General features: G+C 36.4%; 1 protein-coding gene across 4 annotated transcripts in view; it reads right to left on the reverse strand.

Moving 5' to 3' along the window:
• Nucleotides 1–11,643: 11,643 nt before the first annotated feature.
• LOC136869478 (uncharacterized) overlaps nucleotides 11,644–16,192 on the reverse strand; it is a 37,614-nt gene continuing 33,065 nt past the window's right edge. The window contains exons 3-4 of one of the 4 annotated variants that reach the window (XM_067144852.2): nucleotides 16,000–16,149; nucleotides 11,644–12,343 (exon numbers count right to left, since the gene is read on the reverse strand). In XM_067144852.2, the coding sequence (XP_067000953.2) occupies nucleotides 12,257–12,343; nucleotides 16,000–16,149 (237 nt within the window). In that variant the 3' untranslated portion in view covers nucleotides 11,644–12,256. The remainder of the gene's footprint in view (nucleotides 12,344–15,999; nucleotides 16,150–16,192) is intronic. The other 3 variants (XM_067144855.2, XM_067144853.2, XM_067144854.2) reach the window with 3 other exon arrangements.

A 16,192-nucleotide genomic window follows, 5' to 3' on the forward strand; every position in this document is an offset into this window, starting at 1 on the left:
TTTTCACGTCTCCAACACCTTTAGTTTTGGAAATATAAGTATCCTCATACAAAGAATTCAACTAATTTTTCAATTCTTTCACCCCTTAAATGGATTTTCCGAAAACAAAAAATTCGTATTTTTTTATTTTTAAAGGAGATTCCAAATACCAATTTTCACGTCTGTAACATCTTCAGTTTTTGAGATATCACTGTCTTAATAAAATAATACAAACCCCTTTTCAGTCCTTTTTACCTGCCCTTAACTGAATTTTCTGAATACAAAAAAAAATTACTTGTTTATTTTTAAAAGAAATTAAAAACACCAATTTTCACGTCTGTAACATGTTAAGTTTTGAGATAAGATTTTAAAACTTCACCTGCTTTTTCAGCTCCCTGTAAGTGGATTTTCCGAAAACAAATTATCTGTTTCTTTACTTTTACAGGGGATTACAAATACCAATTTCCTCGTCTGTAACATGTTACGTTTCTGATATACCACAGATATAGTCCTTTTTAAAATTCCCCCCCCCCCCCCGTTGTCACTCCTGTTCATCTCTATTAACTGAATTCTGCAAAAACAAAAACAAAAATATGCATTTCATTTTTAAAAGAGATTCCAAATACCAATTTTCATATCTGTAAAATCTTTAGTTTTTGAGATATAAGTATTCTTGTAAAAGGTATTCAAGCCATTTTCACCTTTTTCATCCCCCAATCCCCACCCCACTTAATGGCATTTTCCAAAAACAAAGAAATACATGTTTATTTTTAAAGGAGATTTCAAATGCCAAATTTTATGTCTGTAAACTTTTAAATTTATGAGACATACTCATTTAATCAATTCATACCCTTAGCAACAGAATATACAAAAATCCTCCATTATTGAGTACCCACACTCTAATATAAATGCATTCCCAAAATTTCATGTCCAGTAGTTTTGGTTCGGCAATGATGAATCAGTCAGTCAGTCAGGACATGTTATTTTATATAAAATAACTTGTCCTGACTGACTGACTGACTGACTGACTGATTCATCATCGCCGAGCCAAAACTACTGGACATAAAGACATGAAATTTTGGGGATACATTCATATTAAGATGTAGGTGCTCGCTAAGAGAGGATTTTTGGATATTCCGTCGCTAAGGGGGTGAAAAGGGGGGTGAAATATTAAAATGAGTGTATCTATATCTCAGAACTTTAAACGTTCACAGATGTAAAAATTGGTATATAAAAACTTCTTTAAAAATAAGGAAACACGTATTTTTTTGTTTTCAGAAAATCGCAATAGGAGGGGTGAAAAAGGGTGGAAAATGGGTAGAATGCCTTGAATCAGGATACCGGCACTTATATCTCAGAAACTGAAGATATAACAGACCGGAAAATTGGTACTTTTGATCTCTTTCAAAAATAAAGAAACACGTATTTTTTTGTTTTTGGAAAATCCAAGTAATGGGAGGGTGAAAAGGGGGTTAATTTTTAAAATGAGTGCATCTATATCTCAAAACTTTGAAAGTTTACTGACGCAAAAGTTGGTATTTAGAATCTTCATTAAAAATAAAGAAACACGAACTTTTTGTTTTCAGAAAATCCCAATAGGAGGGGTGAAAAGTGGTTGAATGCCTTTAATGAGGATACTTACATCTCAGAAACTGAAGATATTAAAGACCTGAAAATTGGTGTTTGGGGTCTCCTTTAAAAATAAAGAAACGCGTATTTTTTGTTTTTGGAAAATCCTATTAATTGGGGGGGTGAAAAGGGGGAGAAGATTTAAAATGAGTGTATCTTTATCTCAAATCCTTTAAAGTTTACAGATGTAAAAATTGGTATTTAGAATCTCCTTTAAAAATAAAGGAACACGTATTTTGCTTTTTTTTCTTTTCTGTAAATCCCAATAGGAGGGGTGTAAAAGGGTGAAATATGGGTTGAATGCCTTTAATCTTTATCTCAAATCCTTTAAAGTTTACAGATGTAAAAATTGGTACTTAGAATCTCCTTTAAAAATAAAGGAACACGTATTTTGCTTTTTTTTTTTTTTTTTTTTCTATAAATCCCAATAGGAGGGGTGTAAAAGGGTGAATAATGGGTTGAATGCCTTTAATGAGGATACATATATCTCAGAAACTGAAGATATTACAGAACTGAAAATTTGTATATGGGATCTTCTGTAGAAATAAAGTAACACACATTTTTTGTTTTGGGAAAATCCAATCAATGGCGGTTAAACAGGAGTGACAAATTGGGGTGAATTTTTGAAAGACTATATCTACTGAATATCTGAGAAACGTAAAATGTTACAGACGCAAAAAGTGGGTATTTCGAACTTCCTGTAAATGTAAAGAAACATAGGTGATGTTTTTGGAAACTCCACTTAAGGGGAAATAAAAAGGGGTGAAATTTTAAAATGAGAATTTCTACAGTATATTTCAAAAAACTTAACATGTTACAGAAGTGAAAAATGGTATTTTTTATCTCTATTAAAAATAAAGAAACGTGTATTTTTAGTTTTCGGAAATACAACTTGGGTGGGGGGGGGGGGAAGTGACTGAAAATGGTGTTGATTTCTTTTAATTAGGCTACTGATATCTCAAACATGAAGATGTTAAAGACGTGAAATTAGATATTTGGAATCTGCTTTAAAACTAAAGAAACACGTATTCTCTGAAAATCCAATGAAGCGGGTGGAGGGGGGTGGGGTCGAAAGAATTGAAAATATATTGACTTAATTGTATGAGAATACATACATCTAATAAAAACTAAAGTTGTTACAGACGTGAAAATTGGTATTTGGATCTCCTTTTGGGGTGGAAACCATATTGGGGGACGGGCGTGAAAGGGAGTAGAATTCCTTTCATGAGGACACATAAATCAAAAACTGAAGAAGTTAGAGTCGTGATAATCGGTATTTAGAAGATCCGTTACTATTAAAGAAACAAGTATTTTTTGCCGGAAAATTCACTTAGTGGGGGGGGGGGGGATGAGTGTGAAAGGAAGTGAAATAAAGTGAGTTATTTTTATGGGGATACTTATATCTCAAAACTGAAGATAATAGACGTGAACATTGGTGTTTGGAATCTCCTTTAAACATAAAGACACACTCCTTCTTTTAATTTTTTTTAACGGCGGTGGGGTGTAAAAGGAGGTGAGACCAATTGATTTTACTGTTCATAATGTACTTATAAGGAGCCTCCGTTGCTCAGGCGGCAGCGCGCCGGCCTCTCACAACTGGGTTCCGTGGTTCTTATCCCGGTCACTCCATGTGATATTCGTGCTGGACATAACGGAGGCTGGACAGGTTTTTCTCCGGATACTCCGTTTTTCTCTGTCATCATACATTCCAGAAACACTGTCCAATATTTCATTTCATTTTTCATTCATCGATCATTGCCCCAGAGGAGTGCTTCGGCAGCCGGCACAGTTCCTATTGTTGCCGCTAGATGGGGCTTTATTCATTCCATTCCTGACCCTGTCAAATGACTGGAAACAGGCTGTAGATTTTCGATGTACTTATTCTGATTATAAACCGATCTTTAATCTTTCCTGAGTTCATTTTCAACAGCTATCTTTTCCTTCGGAGAACGTTCTTAGATTACAGTAGATTCTCCTGTCATATAAATAAAAATTTAAACACATTTGAAATAAACGACAGGAATGCGATTGACCGTCAAATTGTTCACCTCTGTAATAACGTCAATAATGCACGGAGGTACGTCATTCGTATGGCCAAAAATCCCGCACACTTGCCTACGCGCAACAATTGTGCTGGTCACATTGTCAACAATGACAATGGCAGCAGATGTAATAATAATAATAATAATAATAATAATAATAATAATAATAATAATAATAATAATAAATAATAATAATAATAATAATAATAATAATAATAATCAGTGGCGAAGCGTGAACTCAGTAAGGGGGTAGACAGACATTTTTTAATTTAAACTATTTTAATCATATTATATATTGAATTTTGTTTTCGACGCATACAGATCTATATTTAATATTATATTAATGACTGAAACTAAAACAAATCCTATAACAAACTATAAGCCTCGGGGAGATAGTGAGTTCGAACCCCACTGTCGGCAGCCCTGAAGATGGTTTTCCATGGTTTCCCATTTTCACACCAGGCAAATGATGGGGATGTACCTTAATTAAGGCCACGGCCGCTTCCTTCCCATTCCTAGGCCTTTCCTGTCCCATCGTCGCCATAAGACGTATCTGTGTCGGTGCGACGTTAAGCAAAATAGCAAAAAAAGAACTATAAGCCTACGTGCACTCGTTCTGTTTTAAATATATACTAAATAGGCAGCGGGAATTGTCAAATAACATACTTTTATAATAAAAAAAATTGTAATATATTTCATTGCTATGTAGATTTAAAAAGACAAATAAGAAATAAATAGGCTTTCGTACAAGTCACCTTAAGCAATATTCTTGTAAATGAATTCAATCCGTCTGTCCTTCATTTCAGCAAATATATCTATTACTCTCCTTTTGAAGTCAGGCATCTTGCTAAGATGTCACAACAGTTCTTCTCTCTATATACAGTAGCTAGAGTTTCCAAGTTAGACAGTCTATGGTTGGTCATCGAATTCCTTAAATAGGTTTTAATTCGTTTGAAGGCACTCATAGCGTGATCGAGAATGACGTTAACGGAATATACGGCATCAAGTTAAGCAGTTTTGTTGTTCCCGTATGTACACTCTGGAGTTCATTATTAAGAATATACGCCAATAGTTGTTGGGGTTATAATATCGTGACTAATATTGGTGGGCAAGGAAATGAATGTACTTGAAAGGTTTCCATGCTGTCATTCATTTGTTAGGTGTAAGAGTGTTTTATTTCGTATTTGAATATTATTGTTTTATTTTGAGACGTGTCTTATAAATTCAAATTAATTACATTAAAAGCATGTCTGAGATGGTAGCCAATAAGTGCACCTTTATATCTGAGATCCAAATACTAGCCAATGAGAGCAACAAGAGACGCTGGAAAGTCTGTCTACTGGGCGGAGAAATCTCGCTATAGGAAAGTCATAGTTGCACAGTCAGCTCCTACAGATAGCGTTAGTGTTGCTCATCTGAAAGCTTTGAAAATCAAAGGGAACATACATAGAATGGACAGCGTCTACTTTCGCCTACGTGCTTTGTGTAACTGATGCGAGCCCTAATATTGCCGAAGTTTGACGAAAATGTGTAAAGCGGAGAGTACAATAATGCCATGAATATGGAAATACTTATTATAAAAATAAAAAAAATTAACTACCGAGCTCGATAGCTGCAGTCGCTTAAGTAATCGGGAGATAGTGGGTTCGAACCCCACTGTCGGCAGCCCTGAAGATGGTTTTCCGTGGTTTCCCATTTTCACACCAGGCAAATGCTGGGGCTGTACCTTAATGAAGGTCACGGCCGCTTCCTTCCCATTCCTAGGCCTTTCCCATCCCGTCGTCGCCATAAGACATACATGTGTCGGTGCGACGTAAAGCAATTAGCAAAAAAAAAAAAAAAAAAAAATTAACTAGACAATATTTCGTTCACAAAATGTTAAGGGTACACGCTGTCTACCCTGTCTCCCCTGACACTTCGCCCCTGATAATAATAATAATAATGTTCTGGACCGTCGTCAAATGTGCGGAACGCGCTGAAAACGGGTCCTGGACGGGTAAAGACTAAGAATGCAGTCCGGCCGCGGGTTTAGTATCGCCAAGGCACCCAAGACGACACCACGCTGGATCTCCTGAAGGATTTGATCCTTACTAAAAATGCTTATAGGAAAAGATGGCAAAGATTTAAGGACCCAACTGACCGGGTGGAATATCTGGACCTAGCCTGGGAAGTACGAAATCGATTGCTAAAAAAAAAAAGATTGAAAAATGGGAGGAAACTTGCCGTAATCTATTAGAAAACGAGTCAGATCGGGAATTTTGGCGGATTCTCTCAGAAAACGAGTCAGATCGCCAATTTCGGCGGATTATATATAAAACGTTAAGCATTCAATTATAAATTTCAGTACAACACCATAGCGAAGCACGGGTATCTTGCTAGTAGGGATATAATCCTTCATTTAGGAAACTGATCCTAAATGGGTTTGCCACAAGATACAGTATTGTACAATTTTTATGTTTTTGAATGTAAATGGTTCCTTAAAAGAAGCCTTTGCAATCTTGGCTAGGTAGCTTTCCTTGAGGGCAATCCTCTTCCACAACTCGCTCATCACCCCCGGAATGTACCTCTTGCACCCACTAAAAATCTGTAGACGGAGTTTACATCATACTTGTCCATGATGTAGTTGGATACTGGAACGTAGATTGCCTGCTTCTCAGAGTGTACATCGTGTGGCTGTTTTTTGCCCGATTCTAAACGTGCTGTTGGGTCCAATATTACAAAGTGATTATAATTATTCCTTAATATAATCACATCATGCTTCCAGATTACTTCAAGAGGGAAAAGCCTAGTGGAAATGGCACTTAAAAGTATCTGGATTAACTTTACCTCTAGAACTTCAGTAGCATGAGACTACTGAATTTGCACTGCAGAATTTGCAAAAATATGATGATGCCAGTTCCAGTATCATTGATAATTTGGAACAGGTTATAACATGTGTTGATTTTTATTACACTGTACTGATGCATACAATGATGATGAGCTGTTTGAATGATATCTTATAAAATGAAAACTGGTCAAAGTCATGAATCTGAAAATGTGATAGTAAATAATGATTATGGGTAATAGGTTGGTCACTTGCTTTCAGATTAACAGAATGATACAGAAGAGACTGGTGCTAGTGACTCAGGGATAATGCCTATTTATGCTACGGAAGAATTACAAAAGTGTATACCGGTACCTAAATGCAAGCAAACGGTGTCAAATATCCCATTGGTAATATCAAAGGACCAAAAATATGTCTTATATGCCTCTCAGCAATGGCCATCCATCAACGATTGTTAATTTCAGATTACTGCCAGCCCTAAGACATAGCCTGTACAGTTGCTAGATAACACTGTCTTTCCATTCATCCATGTATCCATACCTTACATTACAGCCTTCATGCTTACTAGGTTACACTTCTGTCACACATTTTGTTACATGACATCACTTTGTTACACAACTCTTTGCTCTAAAACATATTTATGTCAAAAACAAAGACTTGAGACAAAGCATGTCAAAGGAGAATCCTACTTAGGATATAGAAAATCAAATGACAGTATTCCATGACACAAAAAAAGGATCAAGGGCCATGAAGGAACACTGCAGTCACAAAGAACTTGCAAAAACTATGCCAAAGTCCTACAACTGCTTTGAGATTTTAGAGTTGGAAAGGAAAACCACTTTTTCTCACTTCTGAAAAAATTTAGTATCATATGGCAGGGGGGGGGGAGAAATATTGTATGTACAGGTTGTTGTCACACATAGAGATATGGCAAGATCCAGAAAATGCTGGAAAAATCAGAAAAACAGTGTCTCTGACATTTTCTTGCCAGCAGACGCTGGATATAAAGTAAGGGTACTGGTATGCAGGAAGTTCCCCTTAAACATATCTCCAAGCACTGGGTAAGCAGACATGAAGATATTCAAGCTGACAGTGAAATTGAAATAATTGATGACCAAGAAGTCATGACGCCTCAAAATGAGGGAAAAATTAATACAATCAGGCATGTCAATGACTGACTTCAACTATTCCCCAAGATTCCCAGTCATTACTGCCAAGCATTGCTGACAAAGATCTCTATTGAGTCTTGCTTTCGACCCCATCTCCACATGTTTGAAGTGTATAAAGAGTATAAAGATACAATGTATAAAGTGTAAAAAGATTACATGACTCCAAAACCAGCCAAACTGATTATGTTTAACAGCTATTTCATACCAATATTGACGTATGGTATTGAAGCGTGCACCCTCACAAAAAGAGATTCATCAAGACTACAAGCATCAGAGATGAAATTGCTTAGATCCACCATCCAGAAGTTAAGAAATGAGGAGGTGATGAAAGAAGCCGGAATAAAGACATCCCTATTAGAATCGGCACACCCAGACTACGGTGGTACGGGCATGTGATGAGGATGGAGCCTACAAGAACAGCCAGAATAAATTTGGAATGACAGGTGGAGGGGAAAAGATCTGCAGGAAGACCTAAAACTCGATGGATGGACATGATCAAGGTTGATCTAGTTGCCAGAGAATGGACAGTGGATGATGTTCTCCATGACAAGTTGTATATGGACAGGAAGAAGTGGAAGAGGCTCATTAACAGTACCCGGGAAACTGGAAATGTACGATGATGATGAAAGAGTGATGCCAAGAAAGCAAATACACTTCTATTCCTGGAAAAGCCTTTTTGAATGAAATGAGGAAAGAAAATTTGACAATTCACCATTTCTGTAAAAATCAGTATGTCACTTGCTGTGGATGTGAAGCAGGCGCAGTTAATGAAACCCAGTACTGAGATCATATAAAATAGAAAGACTAACAGGAGCTGAAAAATTGCTGCAAATGAGAGGGCTAGTTCTTGCATTAATCTCTGTGACAAAAAGCATGTCAATTTAGTTTTTGGGCAAACCATGTTGGAGGCAGACCCCATACACGCTACCCTGAAACATTACTTTAAGTTTCTCCCAGAAACTCACCCTCTGACTACATTGTGAGGCTGAGGATGGCAAGGAAAGAAAAGTAACCTTATAGGATCAACATGCTGACCTGTGATTCATTTTTAGAAATTACAGTGCACTGGAAAACAATTTGAGCTCACTAAGACCTGGCAGAAAGATTGGAGATGCAGCAGTGAACAATATCTGTCAGCTGAATACTGTACGTATCATCTGGAAAGTTAATGTACAGGGTAATGCTTCCACATATAGACAAATGTTATAATCCTAAAACATTTGTATAAGGAGTCTATTCTGCTGTTGGAGTCCAAATTTTAGAACTTTCAATAGCTGAATTAAGTTATGGCTAAGGACCACCACCTTCATTATGACTCCCTTACTGTTAAGGAACTGGAAATATTTGTTTTTCATCCAAGATTAATAAAAAGTGTATATTTAATGAAGAGGGAAATAGCTCATAAACGTCAACATTTGACAAGTAAAATCTTTTATGTGTTGATACAGATTATTTTGATCCTGTGGAGTGAAAGAAACATTTACTTTTTGAGTGACTCTATAACAATACTTGCCTGGGTCGTAAGAGAAGAAATCTGGTCCATCTTTGCAAAAAATAGAATTCAGGAAATACAGTAAGATCAGTTGGTCTTCCATCGACATGGGCAACAGGAGAAGAAAATCCAGCAGATCTGCTCTCAAAAGGCTGTGGAGTTAAGTAACGTGTCACAGAAAAGTGGTGGAAGTAACTAATTGTATGACAGAACATACAGGAGCTTGGTTGTTTTCATCACCAAACTATCCTACTGATGAGGAAGCAGTGCTGAAAGAGAAAGTGAAATCCTGCTTGTTGGCTCAAGCTAAACATGAGCAGGATTGGTACCGGTACAAAATGATTTTAAAGCTATATCAAGATTGTAAGGCTAGTAGCTTAAATTCTGCAATTCATACAGAATTGTTTTCATCCAAAGCCACAGAGAGATATGGAGAGATCATGTCTCAAGCATTTTGTGATGCTGAAAAGATCATAGTTCAGGAATCATTCTCCAATGAGATTAATTAGAAAGTGTGGAGTTTTAGATTATTTCAAAGATACTGGTGGCATTTTAAAGGCTAGAACAGAAATTGTTTACTAGAGAGATAAGGAAGATATCAAGAGACCCATGATCTTGCCTTCTAAACAGGAAGTTGTCAGAAGGTTGATTTTGTCTCATCATGAGTCAAACAAGCATGCTGCTGTAGTTGACTCCTTCAACATTCCGCAGAATACTACTGGGTTCTCAATGGCAGACGAATTTAAGATCTATAATATCAAGATACATAGTTTGCAGAAGATAGCGCTCAAGGAAAATTTAAATTATCGCTGCATCTGCACACCTGATAGTACTCTGTGATACTAATTCTCGCTCATCGTTCCTCCTCGTCCCCCCAATTACAGTATTGCATCAGGCTCTTCCTGGACTTCTGCCACATCCTGTCATCAAATCAAAATTTAATGTGTTTGCTACGGTATTCTATCATGTATACAGATTTCTACATAAATTACTATACCGACAGTGAGTAAGATATATTAAATTCCCTGTATCCTAGAGCTATCTGAGAAACAAAACAGGGAGAATGCCATTCATTGTTTCCAATGTAAGATGGGCAGTAGGGAATTTTTGATGATAATGGCAGGCCCCTTTTCCTAATGACAATCACAGTTGAGTTGGAAAAATATGATTATAATCGAGAAATGCAGCACTTTCTAATGTATAAAGAATAGAGATATGACAAAAGTCATAGGCCCAAAGCTGAAAATCTCTCAAATTTGAGTGGCAAGTGTGTAAACTGGCCTGTGATATGACTTACTGTTTAGCCAACAGTTGCCCCAGAATGAAGGTCTGCACCATCATTAAAATTGCATCCGTATTTTGATATTTTCCTGGGCCAAAAAGTTATAGTGTACATTTGAACACCTTAGAATTTTTCTTCAAAGGAAATAGTGCCCAGGTTTCTGGATTAGCACTCGCATACATACGGAGTAATTAAGGAAGAAACTAATGCAGTTAAGAAAGTTGAAAATAATAGTAAACAGGATTATAACAGAGGATAGCCGTATACGACAAATACGTAAATATCAAGTGGATGTACTGGAAAATAAATTATCCATCACTAAATTGTGAAGATATGAGTTACAGATATAAGAAGGCGGTAACAGGGGAGAAATTTAGGTGCAGGTATTCCCTGGAAAACAGATGATATGACTTATTACTTAAGCCTAAAGAGACAAGGCAAAGGCAAGAAATTAAATTGGAAAACAGAAGTAGAAGAGAAATACAGTAAAAATTATTGCAAATACCAGAAAACACCTTATGGTGTGAAATAATGGACTGCACTCTGTGGTACTATTCAAATATTAACAGCCCCCCCCCCCCTTTATTGCCATTCTGTCACGATTGTAACCTCCAATGGCATTCCGCAAATATCCCACAGAATGGCAGCTTGACGTCTGCCTCGCTTTCTACCCACCATGGAACCACCATGAGTTTACAGGAATGATGACAAAAATGGCATTCTAGTAATTTTCTCTGTCATTTGAATAGTAAGAAAAATTATGTACATAACAAAAACTATTTAGAATGAAGGGATGTTTCACATACAGTCCACGGATTTTACAGAAAATTAATAGTATAAGAGAAAATGGAAGAAAACTGTTCTGTTCTGGTTTTCCTATAAACCCCCAGTCTATTCAGTGATTTTTAAATCATATGCATATCTAAATTTGCCCTGGATGAGTGTATTCTAAATATAAAGTTTGGTCAAGATCGATCTAGCCTGATGGTGGAACAAACAAATAAACAGACACGAAAACTACTGATACGGTCTTGAGTTGACATAAAATGGAAAAATTGTCAAAACAAATGAAATTACAGACAGCAGACCCCTTATAACTTTATTTATATAGATACCGTACTGTACATTATGTGTGAGTGAAAGATTACTGAGCATTTAAGAAAATCATTGCCTGTTAACACTATACTAAACGTAATTCCTCAGTACTGGTACTTTACAATAATTTAGGGGAGAAAAGAAAAATATATATATATACATACACACACGTGTATATTTGTGTATTTGTGTGTATCGGATTGACAAATGGTATTTTAAAATGCAGACACCAAAATAAGTTAAGAGGTTATAGGGAAAAAAGTGAAAGTTCACAGATTTCTTGTCAAAAACAGACTTTTACTCAATTTAAAACTTGCTTTATTTTACAAAGGAAGTTAATAAAAAGAATATAAACAAGTATAATACTGTACTTTGGTAAGATTAGTAACAATATCATTACAGACATGTATGAAAATTATAATATTTCTAAAGTGTCAAGTATTTACCTACAAGGAAATGCATGAGGTAAAACTACAACATGGCTATCTTGACAGACATAGTTTTAAGATGTTTGTATTTTTAAAAATTTGGAGGCATAAAATAAATACTGTTACAAGTCTAGTATTCTTAGTTTTGAATGCCATAATATGTAGTATAAGAATTGAAGACCATCTTCATTCTTCACGAAACTGCGGTACTAAGCACATAGTCCAATAATTCAATTCAGTGTTATCTCGCAAGACAGATATTTTATAAGCAGTACGGAACATAACATTTTAAACATCAAATATATGTGGATCCTCTTCATTGTACTGTTAGAACTTCATATTCCTGGAACGTGAACTCTTTGCAGTCATAAGAAATACAGCACTTCCCTTCACTGGGAACAAGCTGAAAAAAAAAAAAAAAAGGAAATATATTATTAGAATATTAACCCTCTACTGTTTCATTTAAACATACTGTAGAATGATAAGACTATGAACTTCAGTACCGATATATGGTTTAACAGCAAAGCCTATTATGATTTCAATTTTATTATATTTTCTAATTTTTTAGCTTATAGCTTTTGTGTAGAACTGGGAGTGTCCAATGCCATGTTCTGCTCACCAGATCTGTAGCCAATTTTCTTGGCACACCACATAGGGATGAGCTACATGTGCTGCCGTGTGTGTGCTGTCTGTGGGTGGTGTTTTCATTTTGCTACTTGTTTAACGCTGCACTAACACATGAAGGTTTCCGGCAATGGAAGAATGAAAAAGGGCACGGATTGGGAAGAGGTCAGCCGTGGCCGTAATTAAGGAACAGCTCCAGTATTTTTGGTGTAAAAATGGGAAACCATGGAAACACCATCTTCAGGGCTGCTGACAGTGGGATTCGAACTCACCATCGCCCGAATGCAAGCTCACAACTGCGCAACCCTAACCACATGGCCAGCTTACTCGGTAGTCTATGGATGTAGGTGTAATTGAATGAACAAGGAATGGGAAGGAAGAAGCTGTCGCATTTGCATGGAATTGAAATGGGAAAATACAGAAAACCATTTTGAGAATGGCTACCAGGGGATTCAAACCCAACTGTCTCCTGAGTACAGAGTTAGCAGCTATAAGTGGCAGTACTGCAACACACTGAGCTGACCTGTTTGGTAATCCTGTAACTCAGATCCATATTTGACAGTATGTAAAACAGGGACTTCTACAACAACTGCTAGTTATTTTCCTGAATTCTAGATTCCAGAATACAATCTGTATTCATGACTGCCAGTAGCTGGCATCTTGTTTTGTACATCTGTAGAAATCTTCATATTTATAGGCAAGTTGCAAACCTACCGAAGGTAGTTAAAAGGGGATTTTGGCTTGTGCAGAAACAGGGGTTTTTGCCTGCTTTTCTACTGAGAAGAGATGGTCACAGTTCTTAACATAGGTACCAACATACTTCCAGAAGAAACTAAAAAAACTGGAATAGTTTCAGTTTCAACTTGACTTTTGTTCAAACTGTTGTGAACATTTTATTTATTTTGCTTGATCAATGAACCATAACATATTTTGCATAAAAATTACCATAACATGCACACACAGCACAGTCTTGTGCATTAAAGTACTAAGACGTTGAGGATCTGAAACTTATTTTCATAAGCTGTCAGGAATAGCTCTTGTCATGCTACCACCTCCACTGTCCTTTAACAGCTTAGGAATGTTACATTTCAAAGGGAGCTGCTGAATGAAGACAAATCCTAACATTGTGGTGTTGTAGAATGAATGTGCACGATTCTTCCCTATTTAAGATTAGATTATTTGATACTCGTATGGAAATAGGTATGCTTATAGTTATTAATTCATTTATTAAATTCTATATACTGTAAGTTCTCTAAATTCTGTACACTGTAAGTTCTCAGGTATAAATCTTTTGTGCTAAAAGTTTGTGTAACCCCATCCACTCTGATATCCATTGTGCACCTTCACTGATGGAAAATTTAAGTTTATGGTACCGGTATAGCATATTTTACCACATACTCTAAAAAAGAGGAAAACCCTACTGTAATATTCCAACTTTAAGTTCTTTCATAACATAGATTGGGAGGGTGCAGGTCAGAAAGTAAAGTTTCAATTAACCATACTGAAAGCCAGATGTATGAAATACAGATTTTGAAGTGAAACAGAATGCACTTCAAGTACCTGGTCAGTAGGTATTTCAGGAAGTCTAGTACAAAGCATACATTAAATTGTAAATGTATCAAGACAATTAATTCACTACACGGGAATTCTCGCTTTTTTAAATATTTGTTTTTGCTTTATCCATCTCTATATTGAAAGCTGCTGGATCATCTCATATTATCAAAAGATGATGATGATGATGATGCTTGTTGTTTAAAGGGGCCTAACATCTAAGGTCATCGGCCCATTATCAAAAGACCCAGTGGACTGGAGAAGGTTATTACTAGAGGGAAAGTCGCTGGTTGAAGGCCCAGAGGACGTGCTCCATTGAAATGGGTGCATCAACTGAAGAGGTTAACAGCAGAGAACATGCAACAAGCAATTCACTATGCCTAGGACAGATATTCGTGGAGACAAGCCATCCAAAGGCTAGCTATATGATGCCACTGCATCCTTATGTAGGGCTAGAATAAGACACACGCTGTGAAATAGATCATATCATTTTTTCCAAAAATGTTTATATATAGCAGTTTCAGATATAAATAGAATTTAATATTATATAAATATCCCAGGGCAATTAACTTGCAAGGTAGAATTGGTCACAGAGTATTATTCATCCACTGCTATCACCATTTTATGGTTATGCACTTAAAAGTGTATAAACAATTTGCCTATATACATTCTAATTCATATTATAATTAATGGGTACATGGGAGAATAATAAAGCAGGTTTACATTAATATTTGCTATGAAAGTTTTACTTTGGAATTTTGTAAACATCTTCAACAAAACTGATATTTATCATATCAAAAAAGAGCAAATATTGTAGTACAGAAACAGCATTTCATTTTTTAAATGTTAATGCTTTTATGGCTACTAGAAAATTACAAGGGTAAAATGTACAAGTTAAAGGCTAGCACACATCAGCAAACTCAGGATATATTTGAGGCCTGTGCAATGAGCAATATTAATTTTTGTTTACAATGTGTTTAAAATACATGCACTGCAATACAACAATGTTTCTCAATACAAAAGTGAAAGGACATAGGATAAAGGCAGTACTAGAGTTCCCATCACTACCAAGACAAAACTCATCCTCATGCAAACTCTTAGTTTCCCTATTATGACATATGCAGCAGAAACCTGGAAGATGGAGATGGCTGGTCAATAGAAAATTGATGCTCTAGAAATGTGGTGCTATAGGAGATTACTCCCAATAATTAGACCTCCGTTGCCATGTTGTTTCCCCAACTGTTCAGGAGTTTTACCTGTACATCCACATCAGCATCACTCTGTTTGTTGATATGCAATGATTGTAAGGCTTGCGGTGTAATTCATGCTGTATGTCCTTCATCACGTTCGCACAATCTTTTCCCGAGTGGAATCGTGAAGAGAGTTTTGCAATGATGCCTCAGCAGCATGGCTTGTTTTCCTCCTCGCTGTTAACTTGCCACTTTGGGAATGATCTCTCACACTACCTTTTCTGAATGTACATTTTCCACCCACACCCTTACTCTATTGCTTTCCTTGGCAGTTCCATACCAATGTGGTCTCAAAATTTAATTTTGATGCTGTTTACCATGTCACAGGTATCAGTATGATACCTTTCCGAACTGCTGTCACTGATCTGAGCTCGATGGTAAATGGATTCTGTTCAGCAATGTTTGTTTATTACTCCCCTGTGCAACCTAACTGCAAGCTTCATGGTTACTGTAGTTACCAAACTTAACATCATGATTATTAACAGGGTTACCGACCCTGCAATACAAGTTATTGCTAAACAAAATGGGGCATGTCTATTTTATGGATACCCTGTACATATGTTCCGAATACCAGACACTGAGTAAGGAATCATTTTTTACGTGGATGTAACTTTTGTGTTAAAGCTCTGTTTACCTTGCCTGGAGTAGTAGTGCCATCAATCTGGACCCTAACACTGTACGACACTTCACCATCCTTTGTATAGCCAACAGGAAGAGCTCTTGCTGGAACATCTCCATCACTAGCTTTCTGCCACTCTACAACCCCTGATCCAATAACCAGCACCTGTAATACAACAGATTATTTTCAATATTATTTTCAAAACATG

This window comes from Anabrus simplex, chromosome 1, assembly GCF_040414725.1.
Source record: "Anabrus simplex isolate iqAnaSimp1 chromosome 1, ASM4041472v1, whole genome shotgun sequence".
In the NCBI taxonomy this organism is placed as follows: Eukaryota; Metazoa; Arthropoda; class Insecta; order Orthoptera; family Tettigoniidae; genus Anabrus; species Anabrus simplex.